The 18347-nt window shown below is 35.3% G+C and overlaps 1 protein-coding gene across 1 annotated transcript; it reads left to right on the top strand.

Annotated features, from left to right (window-relative positions):
• The first annotated feature begins 247 nt into the window (after positions 1 to 247).
• Positions 248 to 17599, top strand: LOC144855978 (F-box only protein 7-like). Its single transcript, XM_078713948.1, has 9 exons — positions 248 to 391; positions 5905 to 6379; positions 7377 to 7524; positions 7909 to 7986; positions 8785 to 8874; positions 9113 to 9165; positions 10753 to 10908; positions 11004 to 11155; positions 17020 to 17599. The coding sequence occupies exons 1-9, from the start codon at positions 285 to 287 to the stop codon at positions 17243 to 17245; spliced, it is 1485 nt and encodes a 494-aa protein (XP_078570074.1). The 5' UTR covers positions 248 to 284; the 3' UTR covers positions 17246 to 17599.
• Positions 17600 to 18347: the final 748 nt, after the last annotated feature.

The following is an 18347-nucleotide window of genomic DNA, read 5'->3' as shown; positions in this document are numbered from 1 at the left end:
TCTTACCCTTTCCTTTCAATCAATTCAATTAAATGTTTATTTTGGACAAATCCATATCAAGAGAAAAAAGCAGTAATACATATAATAATACAAATAAATAGTTGCATAAGGAGATTCGACTACAGAAAGGCATGATTGTAACAAACAAGGTTGCCCATTAAAATATTTTTGTTGATGTTACTTGCTGCTATTGTCATTATCTACCGTTTGAGGGCGCTTTTTAATGTTAATAATTGATTTTAAAAAAACTACAGTGCACACGACGTAAACAAACAATAAACGTAATGAAATTACAACTAAGATTTGAGAAAAATATTGAACGGGTTGAGCTAAATGGGAGTGAAAATGAAACATTAAAATCATTAATTGATGCGGCAGCAAACTGTTTTAGGTATGTGAACAATTCTATATAATGATATAACCAATTTAAATTCCAGGATCGCTAGGCCTATGTGTGGTGGTTGTACCACTTCCAGTACGCCTCGATCAGGTCACGTCTGTGCTTGTAAATGTCAGCAGCAGGCAGGTGAGGTTCAGCCTAGCTAAGCCTAGGTTTTTTAGCAACTATATAGTATATGATGAGCCTAGCTATGCTTATTATAGTAGTAAGTAGCTAGTAGTAGTAGTAGTATCCTACAAATCATATTTTATATTAAGTATTTATTTGCGACGTATTTTTTTATGGAATGTAAAATTAGGTAATTGTGTATGGAGCGCCAAATATGCATTTAGTCATTTTCACTATCAGTGTTGTAACTGGCAATCTTGCCCTTTTTGATATGTAATTCTGAAACAGAATTCTTAGATTTTTTTTTATAATACTAGGCCTATCCCAGGTAGGGCCTACCTTGGGTAGCATAACAAAGTTTCACCGATTCATTTTGCGGATAGCATAGCAGTGTCATTTGTCTAAAATTTGACTCATCTGGTGTACTGTACAAAAAACATAATTTTTCCCAAAAGCCAGTATATTACCGTATACATTTTATATAATTTCATATATTTTTTTTTAGTAAATTACTAATATGATTTGGTGGCAAAGTCATCTTGATTTATAGATTATTCAGGAATTTGTAAAACTTTAATATTAAATGTTAGAAACTTTTCCATCACCTCCGACACAATCTGTTAATTGCGTTAACTTTCAATGAAATAACAGTAACTTTACAGTAAAGCTTTTAAAATGTATTATTAAGAAGCTGCTGCATACATTTTAGGCACAAGTTGTTAAAATCTATCAAAAAAAAACTTTCCATTAACATGTGTAACCTCTGAAACAGGTTTATTACGGTTTATTGTATAAATATTTGTTTAACCAATTTAATATATTCATCAAAATGCACAAAAAATGAAATTAACAGATTGAGGCTCCTCCTCTTTATTCCACCTCATCACTCAGCTTCGCAAAAAATAGTAGAAATCAATGCTATCAGAGTTTCATGGTCTTCATATATTTCTTCAACATCATCTTATTACTCCAAACTCTTCTATAACTGGAGAGATCCTCCACGATTGAGATCATCAGACGGTGTCCAACAAACATGCAGCGTTTCAACCCCGAACCATAACGCTTCCTTGTTGGTGGCTCAGCAGTGTCGGCCCAACACTACTTCTGGGATCCTGGTCAGTTTATGTCCCCTCTTTTTTCCATAGCCAGCAGGATGCTGCTGCTCATTTTCTCTCCCTTCCTGTAAGTCCTATAGAAGTCAATAGTTTCCACACTGAATGTTCTGGGAATTCTCTGCAGCCCACCTCTATAGGATACAACCATGCCTACCATCCCTTCTCCTTGCAGCTATTCAGTAAGTCCTGGTACTTTGAATACTTTCTTTCAAATGCCATCTCACAATTCTCCCATGGGACTCAATTATTCATTTTCTTTGATTCCTCTGACTATAACACTCAGGTCTCAGTGTAGTTTGAACAACGTCAGCTTCAAACTGCCATGATTGTAGTAGATTTATTTTAGTAACATTTGTGGTTGGTGCTTTCTCACCCTTCTTGATAAATATTATTGAAGATGATTGGTTAGACTTGCATGATTGTTCCTTGACCCGTTCTTTCTCAATTATATGTGCGACCTCCAGAAGTACTTTATTGTGTCTCCACCTGTACCATCCTTGAGTTAATGTTGACTTGCATCCTGATAAGATATGCGCAAGTGAACGCGTCTCTCCACACAACTTGCAGCATGGGTCTTCCGCCAGACTATAGAGATACAGGTTTGTTGGAGCAGGCAGTCATAGATGGATCGCAATAAAAATGAAATGCGGAATGGCTCCATTCTCCATATTTCGGACCAAGTGACATTCCTGTGTGGTAATTCCCATAAATTTGGTCAACGAACCCTATGCTCCCTGCTCAACAGCCCTTGACTTTCTAACTTCATCTTCTCTTTCTCTGACTTCCTTTGGCACCATCTCCCATCTCTCTTTTGTGTTTGCTTTAGAGATACAGTATTTTTAACTTTCTGTTAACATGTAAAACCTCCGAAACAAATGTAATCTCTGAAACAGGTTTAATACGATTTACTCTATTTTAATAACCAATAAATAATTTTTAATCTCAATATTAATACATTATTTGTCTAATTGAATTTTAAAATATATTTTTACTTTTTTATTTAGAGATTTAAGAATACAACTTTAGAAATACAGTATATGCCTTTAACTGGAAAAACCTGTTTCGAAGGTAACAATATGAACAGCAAATCAGGGCTAATATATAATTCAATGGCTAATTCCATTAGAATAGTAATAATACTTATGAACAATTCTGGGACCAGGTTCGGCGTTTTAATAAAGCTCAGCCAAACACTGTTATTGATGATGTTAGAGATTTTAATGTCTGTGGTCTACTGTATGGGCTCAACACTACAAAGCTCTTTTTAATTGTGTAAATAATGATAATCATAAAGAATTTGTTAGTGATACTCTTGATAAGTGTATTGATAATGATAGAAAGGTAATTGTTATAACTGTATTACAGTTTAAGATATAATACTGATTGTATAAATAAGCTTACTAAGAGATTTTCTTCGTAAATGTCATACTTGTGCCTATTGTTAAAGCAAGAATGGTGACATTACGTCTAAAGATAATTATATAGACCCATTACCTTAGCCACTACAGTACGTTATCCAAAGTTTTTGAAATGCTTCTTATCAATTTTTGTAATAATGCGCTTAATTAAATACAAATGACCATCAATTTGCCTTTAAACCTCAGCATTCAACTGATGAATTTTTGTTGTAAAACAAATAATTGATTTCTAAACCATTGTGCTAGCCCAGTTTATGCTTGTTTCCTTGACTCAAGCAAAGCCTTTGATCACTAGATGTTGTTCAGAAGACTTATTGAGAGAAACATGCCTTTGGTTGTGATCAGGGTCCTTGTTTCTTGGATATAATCAACAACATTTTCTCATCAGATGGGGTAACTGTATATCTGATAGTTTCCAAGTTACAAATGGTGTTAGACAAGAAGGTGTTTTTTCCCCCATATTATACAATATCTATATCTATGTTGACACTCCCAGTATTTTCATTGGGATGTAGATATGGATGTCATTTTAATAATGCATGTTTTAATCATTCATGTTATGCAGATGATCTGATGGTTCTGTTTAGCTCCCTCTGCTTCAGCCTTTCAAAGACTGGTTGACTTTGTGGGCTTTGCGTCGGACAACGATATTATAATATAAAGTCCAACTGTATGTTGTTTTCCCCTTCTACTCGTAGCACTGGGCCTCCCAAAACAGTATTGGGTGTTGGATTATGTTGACCACTTTATACATAGTTAAATACTTCAGAGAATAGATTCATCAGGTTTGGTTGAAATCCAGAGAAGTAATATTAGTTTGTCAAAACCAAATTGTTTACTCACGATTGATTAATATTTCGTCTCAACACTTCGGGAGACTTCGTCAGAATGACCATCCAATCTTCTTTTCCGAGAAATCGATCCACTATGACGTAAATCTGTAGACTCTTTCGCAGTCGTAGATTTCTTGGAAAAGGGTGTTAAAAGAGGATCGTAAACGTGACTTAGAAGATAGGTGCCCTCCTCTCTGTTGAGTGTCTTTGTGCCCCTCCTTCTGATCTCTATGGCTCTGATTTCACATGACTTTTTGTCATGTTCTTTTCCAAGGATTTTGGGTTAGCAACCTAACACCTTAATAAAACCAATTTCCATTGGCTAGATTAAAAAAAATCCCATAGCTTGTTAAAAAAATTATGGTAGCTGATATATTTTCGAACAGATAGGTACCTAACATGACGTCATTCGGGTTAGCGGTTTGTTTACAAAAGCGCCGTAAAAAAAGTTGATTTTTCTTGAACAAAAGTACAATTTCCTAATAGATTTTCAATGGAAACGACTTAAATAATTGCAAAATACACATACTTTTATAATTAATTTTTTCATGAAAAAGAGTTTGATATGTTAAAGATAAGTATTTATAGTATAGTATCGTTTTTTATTGAAATTTTAAAATGGGTAGGTTAGGCCATTTTCACATTCTGAACTTCAAGGCTAAATATCTCAAAAGTTCGGGTTGCGACTCTGCGCCGCTTTTGTGATGCCAGGCCTCATATAAGTATCATTGTATAACCAATAAACTGTTAGGCCTCAATATTTTTTCAAACTATTTAAATTTTAATCTCACGATTGTTCTGAAATCATGTACATCCCCAATACGTTGTAAAAATATGGTCCTCGGTCAAGTTGTCCTTTAAGTTGAGTTAGATAATTAGTTATTGACAATTAAAACAAATTTATGCTCAACGATTTGCCCCAAATAGGGATATTTTCCGGTCGTGGTATACACTGTCTAATGGATGTCGATGATGAAAAATACCCGCACACAATAATACGAGGATGCTTTGAATTTACCTATTTACCTTATCTCCTTCTACAATAATTGTTTTATTAATAATAATTACAAACAAATATAAACGTCGTAGTGTTGTATCGTTACATGTAATATTTAAATCGACTATGACAGACAGTTTCAACAAAGTAATAAATCGCAAATGTTTTACTGTGTTGTTTTTTTGTATTTATAAAACATGAAAACAAAGTATCATTGTATAACCAATAAACTGTTAGGCCTCAATGTGTTTTGCGATTAAATCGCAAATGTTTTACTGTGTTTAGTGGTATATTATTTATAAAACATGAAAACAAATATTTTGTTACTGAGTGGATAAAGAGTATACTTAAAAATTGTTCCTCTTTGCACCCATCCTCATCACAATCCTTCAACCCTAATGTTAAATCCAAACACACATTGGGTTTAATTGTTTAAATTTGTGACAAGTTTCTCTTTCGGAAGTAATTTCCAGAGTGCTAATTTTAGTTGACGACATGTATTATTATAGTCCTGTGGTACGTTGAAATCGCCACTTTTTTTATGCTGAAATTACTGTGTATTCGAGAACCACCTAGTAATTTATAATTTGCACCATGTAAATTGTTTTGCAAATTGACATTGCTGGTTGTTAAACAGAGTTACTTTTTTCTTTGAGGGAAAGCTCAATTCAATATAAAATTCATAAAATGTTTAATCATTTAATGTGATTACCAAACTCGGACAATAGGTAGTTTTAAAGATATGACATGAAAATTCTAAAGTAATTAAGCTCCAAAAGGTTACATTTTTAGTACAAATATTACATATGTTATATACTTCATTTTAAATTTTGGACCTGACAGTACAAAAGTTACACCAAGTTTGAAAATGATCATTTATTTCATATTACGAAAGAAAACTGTATTTATTATAATATATGCCTAGTCTACTATGCTCCATTTCAGAAATCGTGGCTCTGCCCTGACGACTGAAATGATTAGTTACTAAATTTAGCCAGGAAAAATAATTAAATAATTGAATATTTTCTTAAAGGTTGCAAACCGGGACATTCTTTGTAAGTCTTAACAGAAAAGATGAACTCAGAGGGTCTGACAATGCCCCACTGTCATCATTTGACATCGTGTCAGGAGATAGAATATTTGTGATTGAAAGAGACAAAAGGAAAAGAGAGAAAGAAAAACCTGAAAAATCCAAAGCAATGAGTCAAAAAGAACCAGCATCAAAATCATCTAAACCTTCAAATTCAGAATCAGAACTTGCATCCACTTCGGGCACGGCAACAGCAGGACGACTGTCCAATGATAAACAACAGGCTGAACGACCAGTAAAAGCTGAAGAACAATTTGAATGCATTTCCTCAGAGCCAATGGTGATAAGAGACTCTACAGATGATAAAATACCACTAAGGTTGAGAACTCTTCTGGAGAAAGAGATGCCGCGAGATGAACAAGAAGTTCTAATATTGATTTGCCACATTCTGCTCCTTGAAACTGGTTTTAATATCAAAGTAAGTTATTATCAGATTACCTTAGACATTGCTTCTTTTCTTGAGAAAAAATGTCTCATCAATCCATCTCAAGCTCCACTTTCAGAATTTTTTTTTCTTCAGAATATTTCATTAGAACACTCATTTTCATTAGAACAACATCCAAGTATTCATTCATTCTTTCAATCTTTTATTTCTTTCTTTCGAGACGACTTGGGGGTTACGCCGCTGTACTAGTTCACACACAGTCACTGTCGCATACTCATCATATATATACACTGGGCCCTCTGGGACGAACAGTCTTAGACTGAAGAGGCTACCCAGTATAAAGAATAATTAATTAATTAATTAATTAAAAATAAACACTAAACTGTACTAATCTACTACTACTCATCTCAGGATGGCATTGCACCTTGAGATCGAGCATCTTTGACTTATATAAGAAGTTGTCTATAATTGTTCAGACTAAAACATTTGCACTTGAATTGAATCAACACATCAGGCCATGATTTTCTTAAATTCATAAAAAGAAGGAATTCTACATTCCATAAACATGAGGCTGGCACTACAATATCGAGGCCTTTGCAACAACATTCTAAAACCCATTATTGTAGCATACCTGGCAAGATCGCAAGGTACCCTGATTATAGTTGAATTGAATTGAAATATTTTATTTATACTGACTGACCTCCCAGAGGGCCCAGTTATGATCAGTGGTTGTGATGTACTAATACACCGGGGTAACCCCCTACTCGTCTCGAAAGATGTACTAGGTTGGTTAAAGTGCACATGAGCTAGATGTGTGTATAGTCCTTATCCAAGAAGACTCGTTCTACTACCAGAACCATGGAGTGAGTCAGCCTCGAAACCCTGCCAATGTTATGGCTACTTTACGGTTCCACTGTCTTAACCGCTCAGCCACACACTCATTGTAGCACAATTATACATGTGTTCCTGCAACTTTATTGCACGGTACGTTTAGTATGATCTTATTCAAATTTGTCTTTCTCGTTCTAAGGTTAAAGGTGATACAGGGAATGACGACCCTTCATTACTGGAGACAAGGAACAAAGGATCTTACAGTCTTACATATTCTCATGATTATTGTGAGCAATCCACAGTGACCATAGTGTTTGTCCCAATGTCCAGCATGTTGGTTGCACATGGTAAGTAAACTTATATAACTTACTTAAAAGCCTATTCATTAAGTACAGAATAATCTGTCTTTTCATTGTTAATGTTAGAGAGAGTGTCTGCTAGCAAAAATGAAATGATAGAATGTATTAAGGTATCATCATTTGAATCATCCAGGCTCCAATACAAAATGATGGAGATCCGGAGATGATCTGATACAGGTGTCTTTTTGTGTGTGTGTGTGTGTGTGTGTTTGCCTTTTTATTTAAACTTGTTTTTTCTAATGTGATGCAATTAATTTTGTAACTATGGACGTACGTATCCGAAATAAAAGTAGCAATAGCAATGACAAGGTTCTCATTCGTCCCCTCTCATTTTAAAGTATACCACTTTTTTTTATTCTTAAATTTGTTTAGCTAAATTGACGGGTACGAGTGGTGCTGTTTCACCTCTACAACTGCAGTTTACTGATTACATCGGAAATGTTGTACAAGGTAAATTTGGTGTTTTTTATAAATAATTGACATAAAGAAGCGTTTACCAAAAAGAACATTCATATAAAATAGCAATTACATTAGGGAGGTTTCGCAACCTTACGAATACGATAACGAAAACGGATACGTCACACATTTGTGAAACTTTTGAGCTGATCCCCATTTCATATTCGTAAAGCGTATTCGTGTTGATGAATATCACCAGTCATATTCGTAACTACAAAACGAGTATAGTTTTTGATCTATTTTGCACATTTTGCATTTGAATCAGGAATGATTCATTATTATAATATAATTATAGATTTATTGAAAGTAATTTACTAAAGTAATTTACTAAAATGCCAGGTCAATTTTGATAAATAGCAGTTTTTAAAGTCCTCAATCGCTTTGATGTTACGCTAGGCCTAGGTAGCCAAGCACCAAGCAACACGTACCTGCGCTTCGCTCAAATTTACCGCAGTCATATTTCGTTGCCATGCGAAACAGATTTTTACTGGCTTACGAAAAACGAATACGTGTGCGTGACGTATCCGTTTTCGTTATCGTATTCGTAAGATTGCGAAACCTCCCTATTAACTGATTCATATGATGACTTTATTATCTCCAAACAGAAGAAATTACAGGAGATTTGCAAACAACAAGATTCATATAAAAAGAACAGAATAAAAACCAGCAAAAAGAACAGAATAAAAACCAGCAAACCAGTCCAACAGGTTTTGTGCAAGCTGCCCACCCCGAGAACTCGCAAAATAGTATTGTTTTAAAACTATTGTTTTATTCTCTCCTTTTCAACTATAGGGTATCCCTCCACATGGAAACATCTATCATCACTATCCCAGATTTTTAAGGATAATTTTGCTCTGCCGATTTTAGCTGCTATGAGACAAAGTAAGTTAAAGTTATCTTTATTGTGTTTTCACACACAGGTATAAAAACAAAATTGGTTGCTGGTTATAAAACAGAGTATCAATAAAAACATATAAAAAGTCCAAGGCATATAGAAAACTCACAATAAGTAAGATAGGATGTAATTTGAACAACATTTCTATATACTAAAAGCCCTGTTTTCGATTCTAAAAACACAAGATGTTTTTGTATTATTGACATACTATTGTTTTTTTTTTAGACCTTAACTTACCAGTGTTATACGGATTTCTTGCCCTTATGCCCGAGATACAGGTAATCAAAATTGGTAATTTCTTGAAAAGGTTACAATTCAATAAAGTGAAAATGTTGCACTTTCAATGTTTGAATTCGTATTCGGACAACTACCCTTTGGACAATTATCACCTGGACAACTACCACCCAGACAACTACCACCTGGACAACTACTCCGCTAGGACAACTACCACCCAGACAATTATCCCCTAGAACAAATACCCTCTAGGACAACTACCCCCTTAGGACAACTACCACCCGGACAACTATCCCCTAGGACAACTACCAACTAGGACAACTACCCCCTAGTACAACTACCCCCTAAGACAACAACACCCTCTGGACAACCACACCTAGAATAACTAATATCATGACACCTACACCTTAGGCTTTTCATTTATTCTGCCTTTTTTCTAATAATAAATTACATTACACTTTGATTATGATCTTGTAAAACTTACTGATCTTCAATAAAGTTTTAATTGAATTGAATTGAAAACATAGGGAGAGATATTGATCTTATGAAAGCTTTTGAATCTTTTAATATGCATATTTGTCAGCAGTTATTTGACATTAAACGAGAATCGATAACGCTCAAAATTATCTTAAAACATATTTATTCCTGCGTGACATGAAGGTGTTATATCGAAATCTAGGAACATACAGCAGTCAATTGAAAAAAAAAAGTTATTATTTTCAGCCCCTTAGTATCGATAAACTTTGCCCAATTTTTTCTCTCTTTCAAATAAATGATTTGCCGTAAGAGCTTATGCCATGCTGTTAATGACATTATACGTTTACTGCAAGTCCAGTAATATGGAATATTGGTTTGGCTGTTCCTACTTCATAGAGGAACTTTAATTGAATTTTATTTTAAATAATAAACGTTTTTAGGACTGAAATAATAATTATACCCATGATGTGTTTATGTCTAACATGAACATTTCTACTTATTTTAGTTTATTCCAATTCATATTTTACAGCTAAGAACCTCCTAATTTTACTTTAGATTAAAAAAAATGCCTATACAATATTATATTTTTATAATATATTATTACATTAGACGATATGAAAATCAATCTCTCTCTATCGTTCTACAGGTTCATCAATTTCTTAGTCTTCCTATTATAAAAACATAGCTAACTATGTGCCATTGTCTGTCCCAGAAGTTTTTTTAAAAATAAATATTGCTATAGTTATTACAAAATAGACTAGATGTTAGTTACATACGTCAAATATTGTAAAATGTAAAGTGTGGTACACCGCCCATGTAGTCCACTCCTCACACACAATTTGATTTAGAATTGGCATTAACAAAAGCAGCTACCTGGGGAAAGTTGTCTTAAGAGGGTAGTTGTCCGGGGTGTAGTTGTCCTAGTAGACCCATTTGAATTGAAAGCCTAAATAAAATAGATGGGAGCTTTGATGTATCATCTGTCGTTATGTGGACCTAAAAAATAACAAAAATGAGGAATGAATGTGTACAATAAATTAACAAGACCTTACTTGTGCCTTGATCGTCGCAATTGTAATTTTTAATGCTGATTTTATAATGTTTATTTTGTTTTTTTTATTTTGTTAATGTTTTTTTTTTATGTTTATCAACAGCTCAAGATTCTCAGTTTTCTCAATGTACGTGATCTGATGTCATTATCTTCTGTCTGCAAACACCTGCATAGTCTTTCCAATGATAGCGCCCTCTGGAGAAGATTAGCCATAAAAGACTTCAGTTTGAGAAAAAACAAGGACACAAATTGGAAAAAGGTAAATAGAATTATAAATTATAATTGACCACTAAAACATTTACTAAAAAAGTATATATTATAAATAAATATGATTATGTTTACCTTCAAATTTAGGTCTATATTCAAAATTATCGGTACAAACTTGAAATGGAGAGGAGAAGACGAATGAAATTGCATCAAGATTACCCAGTGCAAGTGATACCTCCTAGTTTTGGTTTGGTGCCGCAATATCCACAGCCTTTTCCTAATGCTTTTCCAGGAATCAGGTAAACAAACATTTCCACTTTTTTAGATATTATCAACTTCTTAAACTGGGTATTCATGTGATCATATTTTTTTCTTCTGTATTATTAGTTATCTGCACCTTGGCGGATTACCTCCTTGTGATTGTCTGGAATCATCTTCCTCTTTTTTTTCTGTAATTATTAGTCTGGACAATGATACACAAACTTGTGGTAGATACTTTAACCATGCTTTATTCTTTGGTAAAGTCTGAAAACTCAATCAAAACAAGCAAGAAAACTTGCAAAAGACAGCACATCTGCAAACTACTACGTTCAAAATGACATCCAAATAGTCTAGAACAGTAACACTACTTAATTGTTATAACAACGTACGTAGTATTTCCACATATCACTGTCACGAATTAGAAAGCTATCCACTATTAGATAATAAGCGTGATTTCACGCAAATGATTCTTAACAAACCAAAACTAAACATTCACGCCCCCAACATCAATGTTCGAAATCCGAAACACTCCAGCCTCGTGACAAAATATTTCGAAAATAATAACCCCAACAAAAGTGAATCTTAATTATAATACAGTGATAAATTTTCACAAGTTAAATAGACAGTTACGTACAGTAATCAAAGCATTCTTATTTAGAAGAAAACCCATGCTTAAGTTCTCCCACAGTTGTAAACATAGCTTATGTACAGGCCTTTCTTTTATCCTACACACCGACATGGTCATACATTAGACTTGCTGATCACTCGTTCATCTGATCCTCCTGTTTTAAAACATTATGTAAGGATATCACACAGTCTGATCTCGGAATGTCGCTCTCAAATCTTAATTTATCAAGTAAAATATGACTATATGCCACCATTTGAGCGAACTTCTTGACAAACACATACCACCGAAAAAGAGAACATTAGAGGTCCGGCCAAACACTAGTTGGTATAACAATGATGTCTATGCTGAGAAAAGAACAAAGCGTAAGCTTAAAAAGAAATGTAGAATCTGGATATAGATCTTCAAGCTTACATTGCACAGAAAAATTCTATGGCAAGAAAGGCCAAAATTAACTACTACATTGGCTTGTATGAAGAACATGCAGCAGATCAAAAAGGACTTTTTAAAATTGTTAACCAACTCCTTCATCATCATCAGGCATCACCTCTCCCAGTTAGTCATTCTGACTTAGATCTTGCGAACAGGTTCTGTCAGTTTTTCACAGATGACTTCAAGACTGATGACATGTCATTTGATGAGCCTGTGACAGCTGTTCATCAGCAACTCACAACTTTTACACCAGCATCTCAAGATGAAATCTGCAACATTCTGATGAAATCACCAAAAAATCATGCAGGTTAGTCCCAGTTCCTACTTCTATACTGAAGAAGTGTGTAGGTGCAGTCGGCCCAATAATAACGGAAATCATTAACCATTATCTTAATAGGCATAGTGCCACATGAACTGGAAATTGCTCACGTTCGTCCTTTAATAAAAAAGCAAAACTTGGATCATAACACGCTGAAAAATTACCACCCGTTGTTGTAGAAAGACCAGTCAGCATATCGTGCATGTCATAGCACGGAGAGTTCCCTTTTAAAGGTACAGAATGATTTGTTACAAGGAATGAATGATGGGAAAATAACGCTATTGGTGTTATTGGATTTGTCAGCAGCGTTCGATACAGTTCACTGAAGACTGATAACCCGTCTGAAAAATCACATTGGCATAAATGGTGTTGCTCTTAACTGGTTCCAGTCATATCTTACAGGAAGAGGTCAACTGGTCTGTATCAATGATGCATTCTCAGATGAAGCTTGCCTGGAATAGGGGTCAGTAATTGGGCCTGGCCAGTTTTCCATTTATACACTTCCCCTTGGTGACATCATTCGCAAACACGTCTACATTTCTATGCAGATGATTGCCTCTAGTTGTTCTATACGAAGAAGAATTGGCCGCTTTTGTTGTTCAGGCATATGAAGCTTCCTTCAACTCTTATAATACCACTCTCGTCGTCGTACTCTAAGCATCTAAACGATCGTTCCCGGCGCACTGAGAAGCATAGAAGAGTGCATATTCAGTCTTTTATAATTCATAGGCAGTCAAGAGGGTTTTCAATCAGTTTTTCAAAATGAATTGACGACAGTATGCGATTCGGTGAACCAGCCAAGTCCAGTTTGACACGGTGTTTTATAGTGAACAGTCACATGGCTCAACATTTCTAATGGATTCCACAACCTGGACTGGAAACTTGGTAAGAGTTTGTTCTTCATCGAAGTTGAATTGGTACAGTGTCATCTAGCTTATTCGACAATATTCTTGAGTATATGGATTTCAATTTCTTGATGATTGATCCAGCCGTTTTGCTATGGAGTGTAACTACAGTACTTCAGGATATTTAGAAAAATAGTCAACTACAATAAGATGGTATCTGCCAGCGAATGCATATATATCTGCCTGTGTAGCTAGTATTGCTTCTTCAATCTTTGCTTTACTTATGGACAATATTACGTCTAGGGTTTGGGCATCACAATCAACCGTATCAGAATATGCTCTGCTGAAAGCATCAGCTGTGTACATATACGATCACGATAATCTAGTGCGAGCCTTTTCTACCTGTGCCTGCGAGTTAAACACGTGAAACAAATGAAATACGCATAAACAATATAAGTGTATATCCAAGTATTTATTCATTTAAGCCCCACATCTGAATATAAATTCTCAATATATCTACTACGAGTAACAACTCGTTCTGGGCATATCAATGAATTACATAAATACTTGTTTGTCAACTATCAATATACAATCTTATAACTTTACAAAACTAGAACATGGCCATCCATGGCACAATACATATAAATAAACAAAAGTTTGTGAGTATAAATAAATAACTATAGACGCGTACAGCTCCGCTCATCTGTCTTTGATCTACCACTCATTTATCTTTTACCAATCACTTTCACTGCACCACAAACATTGTAGGCTAGAAGCGTACTTCTCCGCTCATCTGTCTTTGATCTACCACTCGCTTTCCAATAAATGAATCACAGACTAGACGTGTACAGCTCTGCTCATCTATCTTTTACCAATCGCTGTCACTGCACCACAAACATTGTAGGGTAGAAGCGTACAGCTCCGCTCATCTGTCTTTGATCTACCACTCGCTTTCAAATAAATGAATCACAGACTAGACGTGTACAGCTCTGCTCATCTATCTTTTACCAATCGCTTTCACTGCACCACAAACATTGTAGGCTAGAAGCGTACTTCTCCGCTCATCTGTCTTTGATCTACCACTCGCTTTCAAATAAATGAATCACAGACTAGACGTGTACAGCTCTGCTCATCTATCTTTTACCAATCGCTTTCACTGCACCACAAACATTGTAGGCTAGAAGCGTACTTCTCCGCTCATCTGTCTTTGATCTACCACTCGCTTTCCAATAAATGAATCACAGACTAGACGTGTACAGCTCTGCTCATTTATGTTTTACCAATCACTTTCACTGCTCCACGAACAACATTCTAGATGTGTACAGCTCCGCTCATCATTTGTTGACAACCTTGGCTTGACAGTACCCATCGGCGACCTCAACTGGAGACAATCTTTAGTCATTCAGCACCCGTCTAGTCACAACCAAACACCAACAAAGGAAAATTCCTAGCAATAATCATATCATCAGATATTATGTGTACATTACAGTAGGTATATGACCAAATATTTGCTGGTTTCGTTTCTGTAACACCCCACTAGCACTAAGCGGCAACCTGCGGGGTGAATGGACTACTGGAGAAACACCATCTATCAACTTGGTGTTAAGGATCGTTTCTGTAACACCTCACTAGCACTGCAGATACCAAATGACGTTTTTAGAAAACTGTACGTCTGAAGGGAGTATTGAATGTACATATATCTGCGCTAGCGTTGATAAGAGGAACTTGCCAGTACACATATTTCTGGTCAAATTCAGTGAAAGTGTATTACCTGACAGCTGACTCTAAACACACTTTAAGGATCCATTTGTTCCTCAACTATCACTAGGCTGTTGACCCACTCCGTTGGTTTGTCTGTCCGTCTAATCACACCCCTCTTCTCCATATCATCCAGTTTCTCTTTCAGTTTGGTATGCAGGCTAAGCGGCACCCTGCGGGGTAGATGGACTACTTGAGAAACACCATATTGTTACCACGTTTGATCAGACCAAGTTCACTACATGTTTTCAACCCAAGTATGGGGAGACCATCAACATCATAATCATTTTGGATGTTATCAACTTTGACATTTAGAGTAATATGTTTATTTCATCATTATAACTATGATATAGGTTAGTTTTAGATATACTTTAATGTTCTCATGTCCTGGTAGCTGTCTAAATGTTTCGAGAGGTGTGCAGTTAGCACCTGCTCCTGTGTCAAGCTTCATCTTTAACACATCATAGAACCAAGTGTTCTTATTACTGTTATCTTTTAGAATGTCAATATAAAAGTACTCATTTTTATCTTCGACAATGTATAAGTCATTAGGATCACTTACACCTTCGACAACAATATAGTGTTCATCCATTGTATGTACAGCTCTTCCACGTCCACGGCTGCGTCCTCGGAAAAACCGTTTGGTGCACACAGATTGAAAATGATTCATCGTAGCATGAAGAGGTAGATTTTAAGAACTCCACCTGCTACATTTAATTTGGCTGCATCCGCAAACTGATGATTCTGTTGACCACCAACACTCGGCTTATGCTTATGCAATTTGGTTTTGCTCAATGCATGAACCTTCAGCTTACAGTCATTTGCAACACCGGCCATTTCAAGCTCGCGTCTAGAACTCTCAGAAGTTCTCATTCGATGTATCACAGTATCAAGTGTAGCGTTGCCATCATCGCACATCTTAATTTGTTACACTAAAGAAAAGCTTGTCATGAACCGTACCGTCTTGATCCACAAATTTACAACTAACCGCCATTGTTCTTAAGTCATTCACAAACTCATCCAGACCCTAACCTCCGGGTAGTTCATATTGCCAATATTGTGCTCGTAACGTCATTATCAGATCCTGCTTATTACAGTATTCATCATACTTCAACATTAATTAGTCAGTAATTATCCTCTGCTGGTACATAACCTTCCTGACCTTAGCCTACAAGAGCATTAAACGTAAAGTTGTTGTAAATATCTAAGCCACGCCCTTCCAGTGTAGTAATTACAATTACAATTTATTATTGAAAGTTTGGTAGATCGGATGTTGTGACATCAAATTTACATGCGCATGTGCATTTAAAATACGCAAAATTAATTTCTAATCAACTTTCTACATGTTTCATGAGATTTTTAGCACCTCCAAATGCGTAAATAGTTTAGAAAGACCCATGTGCACGTTAAACTTTAAAAACATGCTTATTTTGAATCTATCATATCTCCTGGCTGGTGACCATTTATTTTTTTTACTTATTAAGGAGCTGATGAGTTGTAAATATGAATTCATGCAAAAATTTTGTTTGACGAGAGTTTTAACATCATCATATGGCCACACACATTTTTAAAATAGGTGTTTTTTGTTCTGTATTATCGCAAGTGTTTATTATCGTGCGCTACCCCCAAAACTAATTATTAGTTACGCACCCTCCCCTGTCTCATGACGCAGGGCCCTTCTGAATTGCTTGGTTCTGGTGATACCTTCCTTGCTAGGGTCCTCGCAATCAAATGCCGCTTCTAACAATTAAACAATTAAATTAGAAGTGTAATTTGAACTGTATATATAGATTATCCCGACATGTTTTGTAAAGTCCCTATTAATGAAATTCTGGGTCGACCCCAGGAATGTCGAGTTATTATAAATGTGTATTATCATGTTTTTGAATGTACCACACTAAGTTTTTTTTCTTTTATTTTCAGAGGAGGAGACTATGATCTAGATCCATTTTCACAATCGCCAACCAGTTTGTTCAACCCACGAGGTATCGGAAGTTTACCAAATTCAGGACCTCTACCTGGTGCAAGATTTGACCCATTAAATCCATTTAGAGATCCATCTCGAGATCCATCTAACAGACCCGGAATAGGTGGTGGACACCGCGATAACTACCATAATCGGTTGAACTTTGGGGGTGGGTTTTTGTGACTGTTCGACTACTAGCAAGTAACTAGAAAGTAAAATAAACAATAATGAGTGTAAAAATGATGTGTTTTAAAGTCCATTTGACCTTTGAACTTTGACCTTTAACCTCCGACCCCATAACCCTTGAACTTTGACCTTTGACCCATAACCCTTGAACTTTGACCTCTGCCCTCTTGGATGCTGTGTTGTTTATACAACCAGATGATGTCGTCATGAACGCCAGGCTACAGTAGGTGTGTTCCAGTCCCATAAATAACACTAATAAGATACAATACATACTTTATTTATACTATGATTATTCTATGTCTACTACAATCTTGACAAATTTGGGTATTGTTCTTTTTTTGCATAGTAAAAAAAATTACACATATTTTGAATTGATAAGACTTTCTCCACATTCAAAAATAACTTACAAACTATGTATTGCACTAAAACTATATTAAATAACTATTATTTTAATAGCAAATTACTTCGTTTGTCACACGAGTCCCGTCGGGGAAATTTTGTCTTTAAATCTATTATATAATTAACCACACACATAAGGTGAATATGAATCTTAATGAACATACATACAAATTACTCATAAACTGAGTAAGAGCTTGTCCGTATCAAATCTATTTGTATTTCAGTTCATTCAATCTGATTCTACTTAGATATTACATAAAACAAAATAATGAATATTTCTACCCTATCAAACTAGTTTGACAAAATAAATGTGATTTGCACAAATATGGTAGTCATATCCCAAAATATGGTAGTGATATAACTTCACTATGTCCATATATGGTACACATCACAAATAATAATAATAACATCCTGGATTTGTATAGCGCCTAATGTTGTGAATGTTTTTCCTGATCAAACATGTATGGAAACGTGCTCCCATAATGCAGCTGTAATTAGTGCAAAGCTGTGTCTAGATCTAACCGGGTTCCCATTTATACATCTGGGTGGAGATAGGCAAACGTACTAGTAAAGTATCTTGCCTAAGGATACCGCGTCACACTAGTGTAGACAGAGCTTTGCTCAAGATACATCCCAACATAACAATAAAATAATGTTTTAACTGAAAGAAACATTAAACCGATAATCAACATTGATTATT

This window comes from Antedon bifida, chromosome 11 (assembly GCF_963402885.1).
Source record: "Antedon bifida chromosome 11, ecAntBifi1.1, whole genome shotgun sequence".
Taxonomy (NCBI): domain Eukaryota; kingdom Metazoa; phylum Echinodermata; class Crinoidea; order Comatulida; family Antedonidae; genus Antedon; species Antedon bifida.
The sequence above is the reverse complement of the archived record's forward strand: the minus strand, read 5'-3'. Positions and strand labels throughout refer to the sequence as shown.